Source organism: Cervus elaphus, chromosome 7 (genome assembly GCF_910594005.1).
Source record: "Cervus elaphus chromosome 7, mCerEla1.1, whole genome shotgun sequence".
Taxonomy (NCBI): Eukaryota; Metazoa; Chordata; class Mammalia; order Artiodactyla; family Cervidae; genus Cervus; species Cervus elaphus.
Genome location: NC_057821.1, coordinates 10,713,377 through 10,737,859, shown reverse-complemented (window position 1 = coordinate 10,737,859; position 24,483 = coordinate 10,713,377). Strand labels below are relative to the sequence as shown.

The 24,483-nt window shown below is 50.5% G+C and overlaps 3 protein-coding genes across 8 annotated transcripts; all 3 read right to left on the bottom strand.

The window, feature by feature from the left end:
- Nucleotides 1-1,041: 1,041 nt before the first annotated feature.
- RPL10A (ribosomal protein L10a) lies at nucleotides 1,042-3,635 on the bottom strand. The gene is made up of 6 exons (XM_043907272.1): nucleotides 3,551-3,635; nucleotides 3,121-3,195; nucleotides 2,957-3,037; nucleotides 2,437-2,585; nucleotides 1,553-1,725; nucleotides 1,042-1,244 (listed from the first exon to the last, which is right to left on the bottom strand). The coding sequence occupies exons 1-6, from the start codon at nucleotides 3,553-3,555 to the stop codon at nucleotides 1,074-1,076; spliced, it is 654 nt and encodes a 217-aa protein (XP_043763207.1). The 5' UTR covers nucleotides 3,556-3,635; the 3' UTR covers nucleotides 1,042-1,073.
- A 916-nt stretch (nucleotides 3,636-4,551) lies between these two features.
- FANCE (FA complementation group E) lies at nucleotides 4,552-13,714 on the bottom strand. Of its 5 annotated transcripts, XM_043907267.1 has the most exons (10): nucleotides 13,273-13,714; nucleotides 11,385-12,015; nucleotides 10,737-10,781; nucleotides 10,376-10,444; nucleotides 9,941-10,084; nucleotides 9,188-9,311; nucleotides 8,882-8,960; nucleotides 7,453-7,519; nucleotides 6,197-6,322; nucleotides 4,552-5,078 (listed from the first exon to the last, which is right to left on the bottom strand). In XM_043907267.1, exons 1-10 carry the CDS (start codon nucleotides 13,521-13,523, stop codon nucleotides 4,977-4,979), a joined length of 1,638 nt encoding a protein of 545 aa, XP_043763202.1. In that variant the 5' UTR covers nucleotides 13,524-13,714; the 3' UTR covers nucleotides 4,552-4,976. The 5 variants fall into 5 exon arrangements, with proteins under 5 accessions (XP_043763202.1, XP_043763204.1, XP_043763203.1 ...); XM_043907269.1 differs by lacking the exon at nucleotides 9,941-10,084; XM_043907268.1 differs by lacking the exon at nucleotides 10,737-10,781.
- A 3,871-nt stretch (nucleotides 13,715-17,585) lies between these two features.
- LOC122697727 (probable E3 ubiquitin-protein ligase makorin-1) lies at nucleotides 17,586-24,483 on the bottom strand. Of its 2 annotated transcripts, XM_043908715.1 has the most exons (7): nucleotides 24,363-24,483; nucleotides 23,746-23,990; nucleotides 21,578-21,760; nucleotides 21,197-21,369; nucleotides 20,969-21,079; nucleotides 18,202-18,337; nucleotides 17,586-17,971 (listed from the first exon to the last, which is right to left on the bottom strand). In XM_043908715.1, exons 3-7 carry the CDS (start codon nucleotides 21,707-21,709, stop codon nucleotides 17,834-17,836), a joined length of 690 nt encoding a protein of 229 aa, XP_043764650.1. In that variant the 5' UTR covers nucleotides 21,710-21,760; nucleotides 23,746-23,990; nucleotides 24,363-24,483; the 3' UTR covers nucleotides 17,586-17,833. The 2 variants fall into 2 exon arrangements, with proteins under 2 accessions (XP_043764650.1, XP_043764651.1); XM_043908716.1 differs by lacking the exon at nucleotides 23,746-23,990 and having other exon boundaries at nucleotides 21,578-21,681; nucleotides 24,363-24,457.

Here is a 24,483-nt window from a genome sequence, read left to right as displayed (position 1 = left end):
ACTCAGCTTTGTAAGAGACAGGATATAAAATGTAGTCACTTGTGAACTATTTTTCATACTACATTCCTCTAGTTACCAAATCATAGATTTTCCCTGTGTTGCCTTTTTTCTTTGGATAACAAAAAACACACAACTTCAGAAAATGCCCTAAATTGCTCAACTCCCAGCTTTCAATGTGCTCAACACTTTAGTTTGTAAGCTCCCAATCATTTTCCTGGAGTTAACTAAAGTTTGTTCTGTTAATCACTTAGTCGTGTCCAACTCTGAGACCCCATGAACTGTAGCCTGCCAGGCTCTTCTGTCCATGTAATTTTCCAGGCAAGAATGCTGGGAGTAGGTTGCCATTTCCTTCAAGATGTTCCTGACCCAGGCATTGCAGGCAGATTCTTTACCAATTGAGTTATAGGGAAGTCTTTTTTTTCTGTGCCAGCTTACAAAACCCAGAGTGAACTTTTTGGCCAACCCCATACTAGGAATAAAACTTTTTCCTTTCAGTAAAACTGTCAGTCTTAGCCAGCTTTTCCCCCTCCTTACCTACTGGGAACACTGTTCAACAGGCCTAGGTATTTTATCACTAACTGTATTGCCAGAAGAGCAAGTCAGGACTACCACATTGAGAACCGAAATTAAATGCCCATAAGATTAGATGTAATGGTTACAACCTGTAAGCTAAAATGACAAATCCCTTTGGTTAATACCCTGATGCTAGGAAAGACTGAGGGCAGGAGTGAGAGGAAGAGATGGTTGGATGGCATTACCAACTCAATGGCCATTAGCTTGAGCAAGCTCCAGGAGATGAAGGACAGGGAAGCCCGGCATGCTGCAGTCCATGGGGTCTCAAAGGGTTTGGACACAACTTAGCCACTTAACACCTTGTACACAAGTAGATAAAGGTTTTTTTAAGAAGTTTCAGCATTACTCCATGATTTTGAGGGCAGAAAGGCCTTGCCTTGTTTGTAATAAATGACTACCCATCACTGGCTCATCAGTGCAGGGTAGCAAAGCACTTCCCTCCCTTCCCAAAGCCACAGAAGACACTGCTGATGGTTTAGTATGGTTTATTAAGCTGTGCCTTAGTACAGACGCTGGGGCTTGCCCATGGTGCTCTTAATGTACAAGGCCCTGACGTTCTGCCAATTTTTCTTGAGCAATGACACCAGGAAGTTGACAGCTAAGTGGATGTTGTACACAAGCTCATCATCTGTCATCTTCACGTGGCCAACAGCCACTGCCAGACACAGCACCTGTGAGGAGAAGGTCAAATCAGGTTGGTGGCCTGATTCAAAGAAACCAACTGTGGAGAGTGGGCTAATCTACAAGCCAGATGGGTCTATTCCTCCCCCCTTCCAGTGCCCTAATAAGCAATGCTTTGCCCTCAGACCAAGAAGACCAGAGCTATTTGAAAATCTTCAATCCTGTAAAGTGACTGTCACAAATCCCAAGAATCCACAGAAATGCATACCAGGGCTTCCACTCAGACAATGTGGGTAAACTGCAAGGCCCTGCCACCATCACCACTATTTAATCTATGCAACCAGCCAGACCACCTCACCTTCTTCATCTGGAACTTGATCGTGGACTTCACTTCATCAACTTTGGCCACCATGTTCTCATTGTGGGTCAACAAGGAAGGGAACTTGCCAGCTTTGTTCAGGCCTGGGCCCAGGATTCGGGGGATCTGCTTGATCAGAGACTCTGAAGCCAAAAAGGCATCGTATTTCTTGGCTGGTAGAGAGAAAAAGCCATTAGGACCTGGCCCCTCAATACAACTCTAAAACAGAGCTCTGTGACCCAACCACAGAAGTGGCCTCTAATCAGCACTCTACCCTTTCCACAACTACCAAGTCTTTTTCATCCTCTCCTCGGGCCAGTATGAGCTCCGTCTTCTGGACTTTTACTGGCCAAACAACCACATGAAACCTGGTGGCATAAGGCCACACTGACTCACAATCCATGTTGCAATGAAAAAGGCTCACTGTAATTAAGACTGCCTGGCTTCAAATCCCACCTTCCTACTTCCTAGTCACCCAACTGAAGAACCTGTTCACCTGTAGAACACTCGAATCATATAGAATAAAGATTAAAATGAAACAACACCGAGCTCTACATAGAAATTCCAACCCAGAAGGCACTAGCATCTGACCTGTCAATTTGACAGAGCTCACCTGCTTAGAAAAGAACCATTACCTGGCCTTCTTCCCTTAATGATAACCCTCAAAGCAAAGAAAGAATTTTCACATGGCTAAGTTCCAATTTCCAGTTGGCCAAGCACAGCAGAAGCTTGGTCGTGACTGTACCCCTTCATCGCTTTAAAATCCAAATAGCAAAAAAAAAAAAAAAAAAATCCAAATAGCAGAAATACCCCTATATTCTACCACTCCCAAGAGATCTGCCCCCAATCTACCCCACCTATAAAACCACATCAAGCACACTCACCCAGCTTCTTGACCAGTTTCTTATTCTTGTTGAGTTTCTTCAGCGCCTCAATGTCCATGTGGGGGATATCCACAGCCTTGGCCTCATCACAGTGCTGCTGGTCCCCCAAGACACACACGGAGAACTTGGGGCGGGGAGTGGACTTAAGCCTGCATTTTGGGGGCAGGGGGGGGACAGGATAGGTCACGTCCAGCCCTAGGCTCCCGAGGCTGAAGGTGAAGGAGTCTGGGGCCGCTGAGCACTGAGCCTTACCCAGAGCCGTCCACATTCACCAACAGCTAGTCTGGCTTCTCAAACTAGCCGGCGGGCTTGGCCAAAGCCTCCCCACGCCTCCCCTCATCTTTTAAGACCCAGGGTGGGGGTCCGTCCAGCCACGCCTGCCCGGAGCAGGGGGTCTGAACTACCCGGGCACTACAGTGCCGCACGTGCCCGGCCGCCTCGAGCTCCACTGGAGCCGCAAGGGAGGAGACCGGACAGCACGGGGGCACTGAGGGCTGGGTGGGATCGGAACGGTGCCAACCTGACGGTGCCCGAGAAGCGTTTGTCCTTCTGAGGGTCATAGTTCTTCAGGCTGATCTGAAGCTCCACAGTCTCCAAAAACCTTAAAGAGAAAGTTAACAAAGTTGTAACAAGCCTCCAGCGGCTTTCCCCAAAGCTCTCCCCGCTTTCTAAGTAAGTACTTACTTCCTGCGCTTGCGCTGGTTCCCGTGCAGGACTTCCCGCACCGCCTCGTAGAGGGTGTCGCGGGAGACTTTGCTGCTGCGAGAGACAAGCAAGACGAGCGGTCAAAGCCCGGGATCCGGGTACCAACCCCCGGGGGTGTCAGAAGCCTCGGGCGCGGGAGGGCCTAGGGATTACTCCCCGGGGGTTTCTGGACAGCCCAAGTGGGGCGACTCGGGCCCAAGGACCAACCCCGGGGAAGAGGGACCCTACAGGAGACCGGCCTTGGCGCGCCAACTCGAACGCCAGGCCCGCAGGCCGAAGCCTGACAAGAAATGCACCTCAGCGAAGCAGGGGCAAGAACCCCCGGGGCTTCTGCCCGCAATGTCTCCCTCCCCACGGGGGCGCCCAGAGGCGCGGATGAACGTGGATAGGACGACTAAACGACACAAACCTCATGGTTCCCTACACCGCGATAACCGGAAAAGAGAGAAACGGCGCTCGCGCATGCGCCCAAATAGGATCCTTGTTCTCGCGAGAGATGCCTTGTTCCCGCGGCTTTTGTCAGGAGTGCCGTCAGTCTAGTGGCTCAATCACCTGGAGCGCCGCCATCTGCGGCCGCTGAGGGGCGCCGCCGCCGCGCCTTGCACCGCTAGTCTAGCTTGGGAAGACCCGAGCCGCTGCCAGGCCCTTAGGAAAGGGGCTAGGGCCAGGGATCGAACCGCAGTAGTAACACTACGAGGCATCGCACCCGTGACAGCCTCTGAGAGGATGCAGACAGACCCCACCGTTTTTGTCACTCAGACCTCCTGTGCGCACTTCCTGCTGCCTTGCGAACCTGTTTCACGTCTCAAAAGCAGGCTTTACTGAAAGTTTCGTTCTTGGCCGCTCAGAGCCTGCAGCGGGGAGGTCTCAAGGAAGGTTTTGTGATGAACTTACACCTGACAGTTGATTCAGGAACATCTGTAGGTTGTTTACTGTGAGCAAGGCGCCTCGCTAAGTGCTGTTGGGAATATAGAGATGCAGGACAGACACACCCACAGTACTGCACACTCTTCCTGCCTCTTCTGTCCAGCAGGCCTTGTCTTCTCTGCTCACCGTAACCCCAGGAGCCCTTCAGATCCCTCCCCAAAGGCCATCATCTGCCCCAAAGCCTTCCCCAACTCCACGCTGAGTCACTCCTGCCCTCAAGCCCCTCTCCCGCAGTGTGGCATGCCCAGTCTCAACCTACTCCACAGACCGCTCTGACAGGGCTCAGGTGGGTGGTAGGTATCACACATGGTCTGGCCCACAGAACGTGCATGAACCTCAGAACTCTACCACCGGCCCCACAGGGAGAAAGATGCCCCCTGTCACTAAGCATGGTGGGGCAGGGGATGGGGGGTGGTGTGGACTGGTTCTCAACAAATACCCAGAGTTAGTAGGAAGTCAGGCACTGCTCCTAATAAGACATTATTGAACCTCTTTTTTTTTTTTTAATGAAATACCATTGATATTCAAGTCAGAAACAAGAATACAGAGGATCATCACATATACACTTGAGCACAAGAGATCTGGGCTGAGCACATGTCCCCGGGGCTCCTGGAATTGTCCACTCTGGGTCTGCTATGACCCTGCTGAGGCCTATCTTACAGTGTCTGTCCCCATATGTGACAAGGAGGGAGCCCAGGGTCAGGAGCCCTTGGTAATGCAGATCATCTAGCCCCTTAGACCCTTCCTGTCGGCCCCTCTGCAGCCTGGAGCAGGGAGGCAGTTGATCCCTGGGATGGCCAGGTTCAGCCCGGACCCCCAGGCAGGGGGCAGGGTGAGGAGCTGAGGGCAGAAGTGTCCTTCAGGAAGCTGGTGAGGGAGCTTCGGGAGGGTGGTCCTTTGGTGGACAGTCAAGGGGTCAGATGTCGCAGGGCAGCCTGCAGGGACTTTCTCAGGAAAGTGGTGTTGAGCTCCACAGCTGCGGCCAGGCCCAGCTTCTGGGGCTCGGTGATCTGGAGAGAAGGAAGAATCACGTCAGGACTCCAGCAACTGATCCCTCCTCTCCCCTACCCTGCCCCTGGGCTCTGTTTAGTTAGAAGAGAGAAATCCAGGACCCAGGGACAACTGAAGATGACTCCCTGAGAAATCTAACTTCCATTAGATGCTACCATGATCAGGGAATGTGACCTTGGGCAAGTTACTGCGTCTCAGTTTCCTCATCTATAAAATAGAGTCAATAATAGTATCTTCTCACAGGAACAAACTAGCAAGTTAACATATGTAAAGGGCTTAGAAGGATGTCTGGAACATAGCAGGGGCTACAAGTATCAGCTCAGAATTTTAGCTCTCTAACCTTATCCCCCATGACCATCCACTCTCGGGTTTTTAGGCCTCAACTACAATGACCTACCTGCAGGTCCCCTAGGACATTCAGTGCTTACACAGTTTATTTGCCTGGAATGCCCTTTCCTCCACCTTGGACTTTAACTACCACCCATCCTTTAAGAGTCAGAAAGTCTGTACCAATTCCCATGACAAACAAGGTTTAGTTGCCCCCTTTTCCTCTGCCATCAGATGCCCTGTGCATACCTTCACCTGGCTGCTACCAGATAATACAATGATCTGTTAATCATTTCTCTCCCCTCTCACTAGCCCAGTAGGTGCTGGTGAAGAGGTCAAGTCCGGGACAGAAACTGTGATATTGTGATTGATTCCTAATGCCCCAGAAAGCATCTGGCCTACAGCAGTGTTGGCTGGATGAATGAACTCCTAAGCAGTCTCACTCGCCTATTCTTGGATTTGAACTTGTGGTTTCCCTGGCTAATACTCAGGGTTTTCTCCCTGGCAAACATCAAACACCCTCGTGGCAGGATCAGAACAGCAGAAGCTGCCCTTGTGTGTGCTTAGTCGCTCAGTTGTATCTGACTCTGCACCCGCATGGACTGCAACCTGCCAGGCTCCTCTGTCCATGGGATTCTCCAGGCAAGAATACTGGAGTGGGTTGCCATGCCCTCCTCCAGGGGATCTTCCCAACCCAGGGATCAAACCCAGGTCTCCCTCACTGCAGGCAGATTCTTTACTGACTGAGCCACCAGGGAAGCCCCACACTTGTGGCCCTACCAGTACTCACGTTGGCCTGATACTTGGTCATCACTGTCAGCAGGAGCTTGGCATAGGCCATGGATGTGGTGGCCGCTGGCCCCTCTTTACAGAGTTTCTCCATCAACACACTGAACTTCTCAGGGGGCATCTCCACCTGCACACATTAGGAGATGGGCAATAGCACAAGAAAGGGCCCTGGATTCAATTCCCCAACTCTACCACTTCTTAAGCAGGTGACTGTCAACCAAACTGAGCCTCAGGTCACTCAACTAGACTGAGCCTCAGCTTCCACATCTGTAAAATGGGGCTCATAATACTGAACTCTGAGGACTTTGAAAATGATTTAATATTATTATGTAGATAAAGCCTGGCACACAGGGCTCAGAAAAGCGGTGGTCACTGCTGCATAAGCTCAGATTAGGAGCAAGGAGAGGCCGAGGATTTTTAGCCTGGCTTAGTGGTTGAAGATAAAAGGAGTAAGTGGTCCCAAGGGAGTCCTGCCAGCATAATAATAACAGTTCTTCATAATCATAACTTAATAAACACTTATTAGGCATTAGGTACCATTCCAGACATGCTACCCCAGTTATACCACTTAAATCTCACCCCAGTTTTACATGGTAGGTGCCATCATCACTCCCCTTTTGCCGATGAGGAAACTGAGGCATAAAGAGGCTAACTACTTGCATTATAAACAAATGAGGCAGACTCTTATGTACCGATATATGGAAAAACTGCCAAAATATCCTATTAGATGAAAAAAGCAAAGTACAGGGCACTTTGTGTTACAGCTTAGAGCTTGGTGTGTTACAACCTATGTAAAAAGCAGGGGAAGAGTAAATTTCAACTTGTGTCCTTGTATATATACAGCATCTCTGGGAGGGTTCCACTGCAACCAGTAACACCAATTAGCCCTGGGGAGGGGAATCTGGGTGGCTGGGCGGAATTTTTTCACTATATCCTTGTAAGGATATAGTTCAAAAGTGTGAACATATGAATCTATTACCTATTCAAAAATAAATTAAATTTATACGCACACATCAACAAGTTGCTCCTCCAGGCCACAGAGCCAGCAAGAGGCACAGCTGGGATTCACCATGCAGTCAGCTCTCTGCTCCTGGCCTTTCAAGCCCCAAGACCCTCCTCCCAGTGTCACAGGCACCCTGCTGGAGGGCTGCCATCCTGCTTGCCCCTCCATCACTGAAGTGGTCAGAAGCCCAGGAACCCCCCTCCCTCCCGCATCACAGCAGCGCTTCTTAGTCCATCCCAAGGCAGCCGGCTCACCTGCCGCTCCAGGAGTGACTGCAGCACCAAGAAAGTCTCCTCCTTCCAGGGCAGCTCCGAGATCTGTCTGCAAGCACAGGCCCCAGGGAGGAAAGCTCAGCCTCCCACCAAACCTGGGGATCTACCGCTCCTACCCCAAGGCCAGGCCCCGGGGACAGCTAAGAGCCCCAGCCGCAGAGGAAGTAGTCAGGGCCCCTGATGCTGGCGGCCAGGTAGGAGCCGCTGCTGCAGTGCCGGGAAGACCATGGCCCCAGACCCCTGGGAGCTGACAGTGGTGGCTTTGGCCGAGAGGTACGATGGTTCCCTGAAAAATGACCGAGAGTCGAGAGTGCATCCTGAGCAAAAAGGGGAGGGTGAGCCAGGGAAGAGGAGGATGACGATGATGGGTGAGATGACACATGTCAGTCTTCTGAGAGAAGGCAAGCCCTCCCTGCAGAGCCCAGCCCCCCGGTGAGGTCCGCTCCAGCTGTGCCTCCTGTCCTCAGCTTGTTGGGAAAGGCAGGATGTCACATGGAAACACTGTGCCTTCCCGGGTGCACAGACTCGGGTCTGAGGCCAGGCTTTTGCACTTGCTGTAGCTGTGTGACCTTTGGCCACGTCCCGCGGCCTCTCTGAGCTTCAGTTTTTCCATCTCTAAGGTGACAGCCGCACAGGACTGCACGAAGACTGAAGTAATGAATTGAAAGCACAGAGAAAGTCCTCGGTAACAGGTGGCTAGTAGTTTTTGGAGACTATCCCCTTCTCATGTGATACTTAGCATTTTATATTTCATGTTGGTGTCCAGTGGGGTCTCACCTACTCATTATTTCTACATGTCTGTACTTAACTCCCCAATTTGATGCCCAAATTTAACATCAATTTTGTAACAGTATTTGAGCACTTACTAGGTGCCAAATACTGTGCTGAGGCCTTCATGTGCATCATCACACTTAATATCTAGAAAAATCCTACACAGTTAATGTGTGGAAGCAGAGGCTCAGAGAGATAGAACAACCTGATTAAACTTGCACATTTAAAGGCAAAGTTGAAAGATTAAAAAAACAAAAGGCAAGGTTGAGGTTTTCACCCATGTCCGTCTGACTCCAGAGCCAGTGTTCTGAACCATGATGTCATGTTCCAACTATGCTAAGAACTCAAGAAGAGCAGCACCAGCCTCTTCTCCACATTCCCTGGGGTGCCTGGCACAGAAGTCTGGACCCCTGGGCTGGAAAGGGACATGGTGTGGCAACTCACAAGGACCCACAGTGGTCAGGCACAAAGCCAGGCTCAGGCCAGCGAGAGCGGGCATCGGCTGTGCCACTGCCTGTATTTCAGGCACTTTTGGGCACAGGGCCTGGTGCCCAGCCTGCTCCAATTCCAGAATGCCAAGAGCAGGCTTGGCCAGGGGGAGGAGGCGTGGGTGGGGCCAGCAGGGGCTCCTGTCACTTACCCCAGCATTAGAACCTGCACATCTGGCGCCAGGGCCTTGTCCTTTGTAAGGCAACACAGTAACTCTGTTTGAGCTGGACCTGGGTGGGTGACAGCAGATAAGAGAAGTCTGGGGGAAGATGGCAGGAGAGGAGGGGGCTGGGAGGGAACAAAATGCCCGGGTCATTACAGGTAGCAGCGTCAGGGAAGCAACTGGTATCTTTACTCCTTGAATACCCAACTTCTGCCAGGACCACCCAGGGGAGGTGAAGGGTGCTGGGAAGAGAGAGGGCAGAGCTACCGGGCGTGGGGCCTGTCCTAAAATTACCTATTCCTGGGGCTTGGAGCACAGGGCCAAGGAGGGCTCTGCAGACAGCGTAGGGATACTTGGTGCAGAAGGAGGTCAGGGCAGTCGTGAGCAGGCGGGAGGCTGAGGAAGTCAGGGAGAGAATCTACAGCCAACGGGGAGGAAACTATTAATTGCTTCTTCCCTCCAACAAATGTTTATCAGACACATTTCAGAAGCTTATACATTACACCGGGCTTCCCCAGTGGCTCAGCAGTTAAAAGAATCTGCCTGCAATGCAGGAGGTGCGGCAGGAGGAGCTGCAGATTCTATCCCTGGGTCAGGAAGATCCCCCGGGGAAGGAAGTGGCAACCCACTCCAGTACTCTTGCCTGGAAAATCCCATGGACAGAGGAGCCTGATGGGCTACAGTCCATGGGATCACAGAGAGTCAGACACGACTGAGCAACTAAACACAAACATACATTACAGTGACAAAAAAGTTCTTTTATCCAGGACCCACACGGATCCACCCACTGGAAAGGACAAATAGCTCCCTTCCCCAGCTCCCATATCCCTTCAGCTTCTGTAAGGATCTGGGGCCCAAGAGGGATGAGTCAGATGCCCCGTAGGTAGATGGCCTAGGGGTCTATGCCCTTCCCTTGCCCCCAGGACCTGGGACAAGCCAGATGTGTGCAAGGCTGGGAACCCCCTCTGGCATCCTGCTGAGGGCTCAGACTCTCTCCCCGCCGCCCCCCCAGTCCCAGACCCTTCATGTGCATCCCAGAGCACCTACGCGTCCAAGGAAGAGGCTCCTGGTCAGCACAGTGGCATTGCCCAGGCTGAGGTCTGGTGACAGGGCCAGCAGCCAGGTGCAGAGCTGGAGGAGACCTGTGTCCAGGAGCTGCGGGAGCTGCAGCTGGGCACACAGTAGGTCCACCTGCCAAGGACGGGGGAGGGTCCCGGGACACTCAGCCTGTCTTGGCTGGACTGTCTCAAGCCAACCAGGCAGAACGGGCGGGGCCAGGACACCCCAGGGTAAGGTGAGACAGGAGAGCCGCCCTATGGGAACCAAGGGCTAAAAGAAACCACTGCGGGTGACCCCTGCCCCTGAGAGAACAAAAAACCCAACCAAACCCCCTCCCCAAATTCCCACATGAGGCAGGGGAACAGAAATTTAAATGGAGACAGGGACCGTGTCCTGGGGGCCAGGCAGGCTTTCTGGACTCACCTGGCCAGGACTGCACTCTTGGAGAAGCTGCAGCTCAACTGGTGGGGTGCCCTCCAGTCCTTCCAACCCCTGAGAGGGTGAATGCCATGTTAGGGCTGGCAGAGCCCTCAGTGACAAGTCAATTGGCAGAGTGGGTGGGTGAGGACCCCAGAAGGTGCTACTGGAGGAGACCTACTTGCCAGGGGTCAGAACAACATATGTGGGCCAAGAAAAGCCTTCACACGGATGGTTAGACCTTCACTTCCCACCTGCCACCCCCACCGAACAGCTGTGCCTCGCTGCACTGGGGCTTCCCTGGGCCCCACTGGGGTCCAGGAAGGGGTGGAAGAAGGACTGTGGGGAGTAGGGTAGGGCAAGTCACCTTCCTGAGGGTCTTGAGCAGCTGCTGCAGCCTGGGAACCTGGTCCTGCCGAGGAGAGCCCGGTCACTGCCAAGCCCCCACCCATGCAGAACGGTCCCCAGTCATGGCCACGGCCCCAGCCGGGTCCCAGCCCCCTCTGCTAGAAGGCCCAGGGTCAGTGGGAGCTAGTGGGCAAAGATGACTCAAGAGAGCCAGAACTTGAAGGCTAAACTTTACAAAGTGCTTCAGAACTCAAACTAGACAAGGGCCCCTGTAAATCCAACTGAATAGACTTGACTTCTTTGCATCCATCCTGATGGGGCTAGACCAGGCCCTGGGCTGGGTGGTCAAGCTGGATGCAGGGACGATCCCCCCATTTCCCATAAGATGGGGCGGCAGGGGTAGATCCAGAGCCTTTCCTCTTCCCCGGCACCCCTGACCTCACAATACTGATCATTAGATCAAGGGGTCCCACCTCCAGTCCCTCCCTTCCCTACCCTCTTCTCAGAAGCTTATGGAGCAGAAACTACATTCCTTCAACCCCACCTCCTTCCCCTTTCTCCACAGACTACAGTCATTCCGAAGGGGACAGTGTCCCAACCAGCTTCTGCCCTGTATGAACCCTCCACTCCAAAAGATCACTCCAAAGCAGCCGCCTCACCCTAGTACCTGGATAACTTTGGGCAACTCCAAACCCTCAGGTAGGCCCTTAGCTTCCTTTAGACTCTGACCAGCCTCACTGGGCTCAGGTCCCATGACAGGCTGGTTTGTAATGGATGATGCATCTCCTCCATCAGCCAGGGATTCCGAAGATTCATGTTCAGGTCTCTTCTCCTCATGACCTTCTTCTTCCTCTTCTTCCTTTTCCAAACACCGGAGCCTTTTGGGGGCCCTCTCCCCCTCAGGACTGATAGGATCTTCCTCTGGCTCCTTCCTGCGTTTCCCAGGCTGCTGGGAGTCCTTGTCCTCCTCCTGCGCTCTTTCCCCTTCAGCATCTGGAACCGGGGGCAACTTCAACTTCCTGCCCCCTTGGCCCAGCCGCCTACACAGGCCTTGGAGCTGTCTCTGGCACCTTTTGGACAGCAGGGACGCTCCATCAGTGGAGACGCCAGCACTCAGATCCCTTCGCAGAAATTCTCCAAGGGCCCGGAGCCAGGGATCAGGGTCAGGGCTTGAATCCTGCCTTGCAAGCTGCAGCACAGGGAGGAGCCTGCTTTCGGGCAGCGATGGCCAAACAGCCATGAGCAGGGACATTAGGTTTCTCCGGCATAACGGGGGCAATCGCAGCAGCAGTGGTTTCCTGGGTGGCAGAGGGAGGGCACGGTTAGGAGCATCTCGCTGAAAGGAACCCAGGGCAGGCTGGATAGAGTCAGAGGCTAGATGGCACTGGACAGAAGTGGGTGGGGAGCGCTGGAAGGCAGCACCTGAGAGTCAGTGTGGATGGAAGTGGAGACAACATGGAAATCACTCAACAAGTGAGCATCTATTCTACACTACACTAGGCCCTGCTCTTTGACATCTCCTATTTCAGCTCAAAAATTGGAACCTACCCTGTAATCCATCACTTCATGGCAAATAGATGGGGAAAAAATGGAAACAGTGACAGACTTTATTTTCTTGGGCTCCAAAATCACTGCAGATGGTGATTTACAGCCATAAAATTAAGATGCTTGATCCTTGGAAGAAAAGCTGTGACCAACCTAGACAGCATATTAAAAAACACAGACATTACTATGCCAACAAAAGTCCATCTAGTCAAAGTTATGTGAGAGCTGGACTATAAAGAAAGCTGAGCGCGGAAGAATTGATGCTTTTGAACTGTGGTGTTGGAAAGACTCTTGAGAGTTCCCTGGACTGCAAGTAGATCTAACCAGTCAATCCTAAAGGAAATCAGTTCTGAACATTCATTGGAAGGACTGACGCTGAAGCTGAAACTCCAATACTTTGGCCAGCTGATGCGAAGAATTGACTCATTTGAAAAGACCCTGATGTTGGGAAAGATTGAAGGCGGGAGAAGGGGACGACAGAGAATGAGAGGGTTGGGTGGCATCACCAAATCAATGGACATGAGTCTGAGTAAACTCTGGGAGTTGGTGATGGACAGGGAGGCCTGGCGTGCTGCAGTCCATGGGGTCGCAAAGGGTCGGACCCACTGTGACTGAACTGAACTGAACCCTGTAATAGATCCATGCCTGTTTTATGTAAACAAACAAACAAAAAGTACTCTCTGAAATTTTATGTACAAATGATACTCCAGAACGCTGAGTAATGCTTAGTCTGCAGCCCTGTGCTCCCCTCCGCAGTCCCTGCAACTCACAGGGTCACCACCCTTCACGCTTCTGCACCTCTCAGTACGTGACTGCTATTTGTCATCACACACACAGACACTTGGGATATGTGAGGCAGGAAAGAAACCTTTTATTTATTTGTGTGTGTGTGTGGGGGGGGGGGGTTGGTTAAAAACACATCTAGAGCAGCGGGTAGCGCCAGCTCCTGCTTCACACGACCCTAGAGGATGAGGGCACCGACAGGACTGGAGGAACGCAGAGGAACTTACAGCTCCAGGCGACAGTCCGGGCCCTCCACGACGGGCTCCTCCCGGCACAGCGCCTCGAGGACGCCGCCCCAGGCAAAGGGCTCCCCGCCGCGGCCGCTCAGTGTCCGCAGCACCCCCAGACCACGCCGCGCCCCGTCGGGCCCGGCCTGCAGCGCCTGCAGCAGGAGGCGGCCGGGGGCCTCCAGCCGAGCCCAGGGCGCCGCCGGCTCTGCGTCCTCGGCCCGAGCAGGCTCAGCCTCCAAGGCCTCCATGGCCGGGATCGGGGAGTCGCGCCGCCCCGCGCTCCGGCTTCGGACCTCAGCTCCGGGGCCTGGGGAAAGGGAGGCTGAGGACAGCGCCGCTCCAGCCAAATTCCCTCCTCAGCGCTAGTCGACGCCCGGCCAGCGCGCGGGACTCCAGCGGTAAGCAAAGGAAGGAAGCGGGAGGTGCGGCTAGGGGCGGGGCGCGGGGGAAAGCCGGAAGGGGCGGGGCCGGGATGCGCCGGGCCGGAAGCAGGAACCGAGCAGGGGGATCTACGAAGGCCCACTGCCGGTCTGCTGACGGGGCGGGGCCAGAGTTGGGGCGGGGCTACAAAGAAATAGGCTTGTGGGCGGGGTCATGCAAGAGATTGGGTGGGACAGGGCTTGATGGAGAAGCGGGTCCTTACATTCCTTCAGGTAAGCGATGAGGGCGGAGGTGCAGAATGGATATCACGGTGCCTGTTGGTTGTATTCAATACTTCTGGATTCAAGTCTTATTTAATTTAAACCGACGCCCATGTTGCTTGTAGATCATGGGCTTTGGCATAGGATTTGATCATAAAACGCCGTAACGTAAAAGAATAGCAAGGAGAGATAAGAAAGCCTTCCTCAGCGATCAATGCAAAGAAAAAGAGGAAAACAATAGAATGGGAAAGACTAGAGATCTCTTCAAGAAAATTAGAGATACCAAGGGAACATTTCATGCAAAGATGGGCTGGATAAAGGACAGAAATGTTAGGGACCTAACAGAAGCAGAAGATATTAAGAAGAGGTAGCAAGAATACACAGAAGAACTATACAAAAAAGATCTTCACGACCCAGATAATCACGATGGTGCAATCACTCACCTAGAGCCATACATCGTGGAATGTGAAGTCAAGTGGGCCTTAGGAAGCATCACTACCAACAAAGCTAATGGAGGTGATGGAATTCCAGCTGAGCTATTTCAAATCCTGAAAGATGATGCTGTGAAAGTGCTGCACTCAATATGCCAACAAATATGGAAAACTCAGCAGTGGCCACAGGACTGGAAAAGGTCAGTTTTCATCCCAATCCCAAAGAAAAGCAATGCCAAAGAATGCTCAAACTACCGCAGAATTGCACTCATCTCACACGCTAGTAAAGTAATGCTTAAAATTCTCCAAGCCAGGCTTCAGCAATACATGAGCCGTGAACTTCCAGATGTTCAAGCTGGTTTTAGAAAAGGCAGAAGAACTAGAGATCAAATTGCCAACATCCGCTGGATCATCGAAAAAGCAAGAGAGTTCCAGAAAAACATCTACTTGTGCTTTATTGACTACGCCAAAGCCTTTGACTGTGTGAATCACAATAAACTGTGGAAAATTCTGAAAGAGATGGGCATACCAGACCACCTGACCTGCCTCTTGAGAAACCTGTATGCAGGTCAGGAAACAACAGTTAGAACTGGACATGGAACAACAGACTGGTTCCAAATAGGAAAAGGAGTACGTCAAGGCTGTATATTGTCACCCTCCTTATTTAACTTATATGCAGAGTACATCATGAGAAACACTGGGCTGGAGGAAGCACAAGCTGGAATCAAGGTTGCCGGGAGAAATATCAATAACCTCAGATATGCAGATGACACCACCCTTATGGCAGAAAGTGAAGAAGAACTAAAGAGCCTCTTGATGAAAGTGAAAGAGGAGAGTGTAAAAGTTGGCTTAAAGCTCAACATTCAGAAAACTAAGATCATGGCATCTGGTCCCATCACCTCATGGGAAATAGATGGGGAAACAGTGGCTGACTTTTTCTGGGCTCCAAAATCACTGCAGATGGTGATTGCAGCCATGAAATTAAAAGACGCTTACTCCTTGGAAGGAAAGTTATGATCAACCTAGACAGCATATTAAAAAGCAGAGACATTACTTTGCCAACAAAGGTCTGTCTAGTCATGGCTATGGTTTTTCCAGTGGTCATGTATGGATGTGAGAGTTGGACTATAAACAAATCTGAGCGCTGAGGAATCGATGCTTTTGAACTGTGGTGTTGGAGATGACTCTTGAGAGTCCCTTGGACTGCAAGGAGATCCAAGCAGTCCATCCTAAGGGAGATCAGTCCTGGGTGTTCATTGGAAGGACTGATGTTGAAGCTGAAACTCCAATACTTTGGCCACCTGATGCGAAGAGCTGACTCATTGGAAAAGACCCTGATGCTGGGAAAGATTGAGGGCAGGAGGAGAAGGGGGACGACAGAGGATGAGATGGTTGAATGGCATCATTGACTCGATGGACATGAGTTTGGGTAGATTCCGGGAGTTGGTGATGGACAGGGAGGCGTGGCGTGCTGCAGTTCATGGGGTTGCAAAAAGTTGGACACGACTGAGCGACTGAACTGAACTGAACTGACGCCCATGTTGCTTGTAGATCATGGGCTTTGGCATAGGATTTGATCATAAAACACCGTAACGTCACCTCTTCCCCAGGCCATCAGCTGCCATCATTTGAGTTTCAGCTCTCTCCAGAAATATTTGATGTATCAGTACACCAGAGAATAGGAATTGCAGTAAAATCTAATGTTATCTATATAGCGAAAAGCCTTGCTACTGTAATCTTCCTCTCAGAGATCAAGAAGTGGCCTTGCTGTGGTTGTTTATAAAGGACCAAGAGAGCCTCCACTTCCCAGTGTTTCAGGTTAGGGAAATCTGGAGGAGGCAAGTCTTCCTGCGAAGGGAGGGATCATAGCAGAGAATGGAAATAAAGGCAGAGGGGAGAAGAGCCCCACGGGACCCCCATAAAGCCTCCTTTGGGTACCAGCTTATATTTCTGTCTTCTGAGCTTCTGCTGCCATGAATACATCCATTCAATGAATAAGCCTTTTACTAATCACCTAGGGCTTAGGATACAGGGAACAAAATAAAGCTCCTTGCCCTTGTTGAAACAGACAACAGGTAAACAATAGAATGACTGTTTGTGATAGGCGGGAACAGAGGCCAAGTGGGGTAGTTTTAAATAGGTGGTCAGGCAAGATGAACCTAAAGGAGATAAGGAAGTAAGCCATGTAGAGGTCTATGAGGAGACCATTTTGGGAAGAAGGTTATGGTTAGGCTTTGAGCAAAAGCCTGGCTGGAGCTGAGTGCACCTGCTGGAGAAAAATAGATGAGATTGGAAAGATAACCAGACCAGATTTTGTGAGGCCCTGAGGTCCCAGAGGGAAATTTGTCTTTTACTCTGAGTAGTATGGGAAGCCATAGGCATATTTTGAGCTAGCTCTGATTTCCATTAGAGTCAGTTTTATAATTTTTTCCAAAATGATTTCAAGGGAGCTATTGGATAGGACTGGACTTCCCAGGTGACTCAGTGGTAAAGAATACACCTGTCAAGAATCTGGGAACATCCACTAGAGGAGGAAATAGCAACCCACTCCAGTATTCATGCCTGGGAAATCCTATAGACAGAAGAGCCTGGAGAGCTACAGTGCGTGGGATCACAAAGAGCTGGACAGGACTGAAGCGACTGAACAGCAACGCTGGAAAGGAGTAAGGAGGATTTCTTAGATAGTGCCTGCTTTGCAAAGGCCAAAATAGTAGGAAAGAAATTTCTTCCAGGAACCTCTCTCTCAGGCTGTCAGTTCTAACTTCATAGGAGATGTTTTTGGTCTTCTAATGATGGTGGGGGCAAGGAGTTGGGGAGGCCCTGATAAGTAGCGGGCAGGGCCAAGAATGCTAAGCAGCCTTCAATGCCTTGCCCACCCTCAACAAACAAAGAAAGCTTTATTTTGTAGTCGCTCTAGCTCGTGCCCTTCAAGGTCTGCATTCTAGCCGATGGGAAGGAGATGAGGGAGAAAAGGTCTTAAAAAGTGTTCTCTGAAAGTGTGGTTCAAGATCCCTGAAGGAATACTCGAGATCTTTTCATGAGATCCCTGACATCACTCTTCTTTTTAGTACTTATGTTGTTATTTGCCCTTTCTTATCTCATTCTTTTATGGGCATAAAGTGAAGTTTTCCAAAAGCCAAGTCACAAGTGATACTGCAACAGGTTAAGTACAGAAGCAACCCCTTGGCTGGGATGGGGGCACGCCTGGGGTATAAGCAGACTCTTCAGACACCAGGAGTGATAGTTTAGGTGCATTTTATTGGTTTCCTTCAGAATCCTTTTACAAAAGAGCAAAGTTAAAAACCAAGTCCCTCCCAAGACACTGAGAACCCTACCGCCTCCCTACGTTCCCCAACTGTGTCACTGATGCAGTTCATGAGGGTGGAGGGCTTGCTACTTTCGTCCCTTACCAAGCCCCAAAAGGGGAAATACCTACCACCTGGGAACTCCTGCCCCTCAGCCCCATCCCCCACACGCTCATCCTGGTTATTGCAGGCAGTGGTAAGAACTATTGGGGTCCAGGAGGAGTTCTGAACCCCAGAAGGCCATGCTCAGGGCACAGTCCATGAAGAACACTTCCTCTTCTGGCTTGGTGTCCCCTAGGAACACTGGTGTGCCCACCACCTGGGAGTAGAAAAAGAAGTAAGTGAAAACCCATCAGCTTCAGTTCTAGAGAATCAAGGCTGACACATAGGTTGGGCAGGTTGTACATAGCACAAAAGTACCACATCCACACAGGCACCATCGATGTCATAGATATCATATGTAGGTTTTACATTTATCAGACATTTATTATAAAGCATAACTAGCAGCCGTCCCAACCTCCAAATCCCTGCTATTACCACCTCACTCACAGAGGCCAGCTGCACACTCTCAGTCCAGAGAGGATCAAAACTCGGGGCCTCATCTGGGAGCTGGTGCAGGTAAATGCAGTCAGATTTGAAAGGGCAGTGGCCATTCCCCCGCATGAAGAACCGGCAGTGAATCTGGCTATGAGAGGGCAGAAGGAGAGAAGATCATCACCTTCAAGCCCAGTTGCCCCAGGAATGAGAGCCAACATGTAAGGTTGGGTAGGTTGTGCACAGCACAAAGATGCCACATCCATGCTTCCACCTCTGGCATCATCCTAAAGGAAATCAACCCTGAATATTCATTGGAAGGATTCATGCTGAAGCTGAAGCTCCAATACTCTGGCCACCTGATGTGAAGAGCCGACTCATTGGAAAAGACCCTGATGCTGGGAAAGATTGAGGGCAGGAGGAGAAGCAGGCAACAGAGGATGAGATGGTTGGATGGCATCCTCGACTCAATGGACATGAGCTTGAGCAAAGCACAGGAGATGGTGAAGGACAGGGAAGGCTGGTGTGCTGCAGTCCATGGGGTCTCAAAGAATCAGACACGACTTAGCGACTGGAGTGAGCCTCTGAACAACAAACAATTAGCATCATAGTCAAGTGTAGACGTGAATGACAATTATTTCCCAGCAGATGGCAGTAAAGTGTCTTAAGTGGTACCTTTCTCTTAATTCCCACAGAGTCTATTTGGGACAGCAGTGACTCTGGGAATCTCCTTTCCTTCTTTGACCTAAGTTTCAATAAAACCACCTAAGGAGGGAGAACAGATAATCCTACAGTGTGTCTCTGTAACTAGAACAATGCTCTCTTCTGAGGGGTGGTCTTAAAGTAAAGTGAAGTTGCTCAGTTGTATCCGACTCTTAGGGACCCTGTGGACTGTAGCCTGCCAGGCTCCTCTGTCCATGGGGTTTTCCAGGCAAGAAAACTGGAGTGAGTTGCCATTTCCTTATGATTTGGTAATTGCTAGCTAATGAAATTTGATTAAGAAGTTTCTCACTTCTGAGATTTCAAATTTCACTCTGTGAAAGGTCAGATACAGGAAGGGTTTGCGGGCAACTTGTGATCTGCTTAAGTAGGAAGAGCGTTTTCTTGCACAGAAAGATGGATGAGAGCGAGAAAAAGATAAAGTGCTTTATTTGTAGCCTTTTTCCTGCATCATCAACTCTCTGCTTGACACCAGCGCATTTGAGTCTTTCCTACTTCCTGCAGTCCCAGCATGAATGCAGGATCCCTTTGGCCACCAAGCTGGGAGCTGGGGAGTCCCTCTAAATCACTGCCTCTCTTCCTCTTCTTACCATTTGACCAAAGCTAGCATTAGGAACCCATCCATCCATCCAGTGATCAAAAGCCCCCGACTCAGCCACGGGACTTCCCTGGCAGTCCAGTGGGTAAGACTGCGCTTCCAATGGAGGGGGGATGGGTTCAACCCCTGGTCGGGGAAATAAGATCCCATATGCCTTGCTGCATGACCAAAAGATAAAAAGCCCCCCACTCAATCTGACCACATTCTCCATTAGCCTCTCTCCCTTGGTCTCTCATGACACCATCCTGTGGCTGCCTGTGCTGGAAGCGTTCATCATCTTACAGTTTCCCTTCTTCTCTCACATCAGAATCCTCCCCACCATTCCTTCTAGTCCATGCTAGGAGTCAGAATGCTGGGGTTCAAGCCCCACTTCCTCACTTAAGCCCTATAGGCCTTTCCTCGGTTTCTTCTGCAATGTGAGGACAGTAAGAGTCCCACTTGACAGTGTCTGTGACCTGCAATGTCTGTCGTATGTAATGAACCCTCCATGATGCTGTCTCCCGTCACACCTGGGCCTGGGTGCTCCCTTCTGGCCCCAACGACCTCTGAACACTCCCAACTGGCATCCAGCCACCAGGATTTCCTCACTTCGACCCCCCTCTGCCTGAGTGCTTCCATTTTCTCTTCCTCCCTCCTCCCCTTCCAACCCCCAGCTCAAATACCTCCCCCTCTGTGAGACTCCACCTAGGTTTGTTCTCAGCAACTTTATTGAGGCAGTTATTAGAGTTCACAGACAAAATTCAGGTAGAAACTAGGTCTTTTTATCCCACTCTCTATCCAAATATACTTTGCATACGTCAAGTATAATAAACCCTTTGGAAAGGTAAAATTAAGAACTTGGAATTGTAACTAATTCTAGCTTTTAGATAAAAGCCTACCGTCCCCAAGAGATGAAAACCTATTCAACTTTACCCCGTCTCCAAGGGCTGCATTTTAGTGTCTTCAGAGACCCCATATTTTCAAAAATTATCTAAGCAAACAATATGCATTCATATCAATTTACTTTCCTGATTTAAATGTCTTCTTTTGGTTTGGCCATGCTGCACGCCTTGTGGGATCTTAGTTCCCCTGCCGGGGAAAGAATCCCGGGCCCAAGCAGTGAAAACTGAGTCCTAACCACTGGGCTGCCAGGGAATTTCCATACTTTACTGCTTAAAAAAAAAAGAAAAGAAAAGAAAATTAGAAATAAAAGCCAAGCCGGGTTTCTCATCGTGCTGAGAGATCCTGCATGGATCCAGAGCCAGGCTAGAGGAGGAACTTGACCTTGACTGTCTCGGTCACTCTTGTTACTCACCGGGCTTTCTGAAACAGTGGAAATAGCTCACACTCTTGTCTGCCATCTCTGACACTCTGCCTTCCCAGGACCGGGGGGCACTCCATGCTGGGAACCCCGGGGGAGTGGGAATGACTCAGGGGTTGCTTTCCTTCCTTCCTAACCTGCATCACATTCTCCCCGCATTTCACCTGGTCCGAGCTTTGAAGTTCCTGATGAGTTTCTCCTTCTCAGGCCCCTTGCTCACCCAGAATCTGCAGGGGATGATGTAGCTGGAATGGACCCGGCACTGGGGACAGGCCCTGTGAGGTGGGCGGAGAGGGGGCGGGGAGAGTGGAAGGTGAAAGAGGAGTAGTCACAAGCCCATCCCTCCATGGGGCCTTCCCCCCATTCCAACCTGGGCTCTCCAAGACCCTTACTTAATGACACTGGGCGGGAAGTCCCCTCGGCTCTTCCGCCAAGCGCGCAGGCAGCCCAGGCAGTGGGCGTGGCTGCAGTTGGGAAGGATGCCGAAGATCCGCTGGGCCTCCGGCTTGTCCCACACCTTGTCCATGCAGATGCCACACACGATGTCCTGACTGTCCCGCACCCTCTGCAGCCACAGGCAGGGTCAGAGCACATCCCCCGACCCTGCCCTGCCAACACACAGACACACACACACAGACACACACACACACACACACACACACACACACACACTGCTACCCCACATACAGCGCCAGGACCACAGGGCCCTCCTCCAGCAGGTCTGGGCATCCCAGAGGCCCAGCATGGCGTCCTCCCCCCATCCCCCTCCATACCTGCTGCACCTCAAGGCCAAAGCTCTGAAACAGGGCCAGAAACTCCCGGACAGGATCTGACTGAGGTGGAGGCTTCAGGAAGTAGCGGTGATCACCATCAGCAGCTGTTGGGGAAAAACTGGATCCATTCATTCATTTCCTCATTCATGTGGCATCTACTGAGCGTCGGCTGCACGCAAGGCCCTGTGGGCGCATGAAGTTCTTTCGCCCAGTAGTTCCGAGTCCATCTCTAACAAAACTGGACCCATGCCATTCATTGGGCTTTCCTGGTGGCTCAGAGGGTAAAGAATCTGCCTGCAACACAAGAGACCCTGGTTCCATCCCTGAGTGGGGAAGATACTCTAAAGGAGGAAATGACAACCCACTCCAGTATTCTTGTCTGGAGAATTCAGTGGGCAGAGAAGCCTGGCCAGCTATAGTCCATGGGGTCTCAAGGAGTTTAGCACCATGGAGTGCGACAGCCACCTGCCATGTGTGGCTGTCAAATACTTGGAATGGAGCTAGTCTGAACTCAGATGTGTTGCAAGGGTGAAATACACATGAGATGTTGCAGCTTAATACCCCAAAGAGTCTAAAATGTTTTACTAATAATTTTATATTGATTACATATAGAAATGACATTGGATATATAATTTTTGATATATCAGGTCAAAATATTAAAATTAATTTCACCCATTGCTTTTTACTTTTTTTAAAATGAGACTACTAGAAAAATTTTAATTACATATGTGAATTGTAATGGTACAACCACTTTGGAAAACAGTTTGGTGGTTCCTCAAAATATTAAACATAGGGTTAACATATGATCCAGTATACACCCAAGAGAAATGAAAAGATACATCTGCAAAAAAATTTGTACATAAGTGTTCATAGCAACATTATTTATAATAGCCAAAAAGCAAAACCCACCCAAGTATCCATCAATTGGTGAATGAATAAAACACAATGTGGTGTATATCCATACAATGGGGTATTATTTGGCCATAAAAGGGAATGAAGTGGCAACCCACTCCAGTATCCTTGTCTGGGAAATCCTATGGACGGAGGAGCCTGCCAGGCTGCAGTCCATAGGGTGGCAGAAGAGCCAGACACGACCAAACAATAGTTCTTATTACACGGGGTATAGTAAGGATTAAATGTGTTGTTGCGTGAAAAAAAAAGGGGGGGGGGAAATGATGAAATACTTATATATACTACAACCTGGATGAACCTAGAAAATATTACATACTAAATAAAAGAAACCAGACACAAAACAGCCATAGAATGTGCATGATTCTATTTATATGAAATGTCCAAAATAGGTAAATCCTTAGAGACCAAAAACAGAGTAGTGGTTGCCAGTGTCTGGGAAGGGTTGTGGATGGAGAGTGACTGCTAATGGATTTCCTTGGAGATAATGAAAATCTTCTAAAATTAAATAGTGCTACTAACAAGATCCTACTGTATAGCATACGGAACTCTACTCAATACTCTGAAGTGACCTATATGGGAAAAGAATCTAAAATATCATGGAGATATGTACATATGTAACTGATTCACTTCATTGTACAGAGGAAACTAACACAACAGTATAAATCAATAGAGTCAAATAAAAGTTAATTTGAAAAACAGTACTATTTATACAACTCTGAACATACTGTACTACATTAAGTTGTACACTTTAAATTGGTGAAATTTTTGGTTTGTGAATTATATCTCAATAAAGCTGATTCAAAAAATTATATATTTCTGTTGAACAGCACTGAATTAGAGCAATACTTTAAAAAGTAACCCTTAACATTTAGCGTTTACTCTGTGCCAGGTGCTGGGCTAAGCACATCACACGCACGACTTTGTCACAGCCCTGTGAGGTCGGGAATATTATCAGTGCCTTTTGGTGGATGAGGCAGTCGAGGCCCAGGGAGGTTAAGGTTAAGTGGGCTTGTTCAAGCTCACACAGTTCCAAAGCAGTGGAGCCAGCGTTTGAAATTAGGTGGCTTCACTCCACAGGCACCATAGTTTCTGCTTCTAGAACACAGACAGCAACAGAGCCGGAGGAAATTTTCCCTCTGGCTGGGAGGCTTGAGGCTGGAGACTGGTGGAAGGAAATAGCAGCCTTGCTTAGAGACAGAGCAGGGGCCCTGGCCTCAGATCACTTGTGCCCACCTGCAGGGCCCCCGATGACTCACACGATAGAGACAGGGGCTTCCGGGAGCTGCCACCAATGTCCTCAACCTTGCTGGACAGCCCCTCCGGGCCAAGATCCATGTCCGGGTTGGCCCCTATGCGGCCCCAGCTGACGGCCGCGGAGGGCAGGTAGGAGGGCTCGGAGCCCCTGCGGGTCAGCCCCAGCTGGGGCCCTGGCAGGGTGACGTGGGGCTCCGAATGGCGGCGGCCCCACCCGAGGTGACGGGATGACGGCAGGCGCTGGTAGCTGTTGGGGGGGTGGGGGAAGAGACTCGTGAGAAGACAGGGCTAGCCCTGCTGGGGCTCAGAGCCAGCTCTGCCCAGAACCTGGAGCTTAGACGGTACACAGCAGGCTCTGGGAAGATGCACGGTCCATAAGGGACCTGGAGGAGAAGAGGTGCAGGCAACTTCCCTGGTGGTCCAGTGGCTAAGACTTCACGCTCCCAGGGCAGGGGGCCCCAGGTTCAATCCCTGGTTGGGGAATAGATCCTATGTGTTGCAACTAAACAGCCTGCATGACCCAATGAAGATCAGATATCCTGTGTGCCACAATTAAGACCTAGCACAGCCAACTAACTAAATAAAAATAAATATTAAAAAGAAAAGAAGAGGGGCTTACCTGCATCCATCTCCATGGAAGCAGAAGCCTCGCCGGAAATATCTGCAGACCCGGGATGCCTTCTGGTCCCGAGGGAAGCAGCGGCTGGACCTCCAGTGACAGGGCCCTTGGTCAACATTCC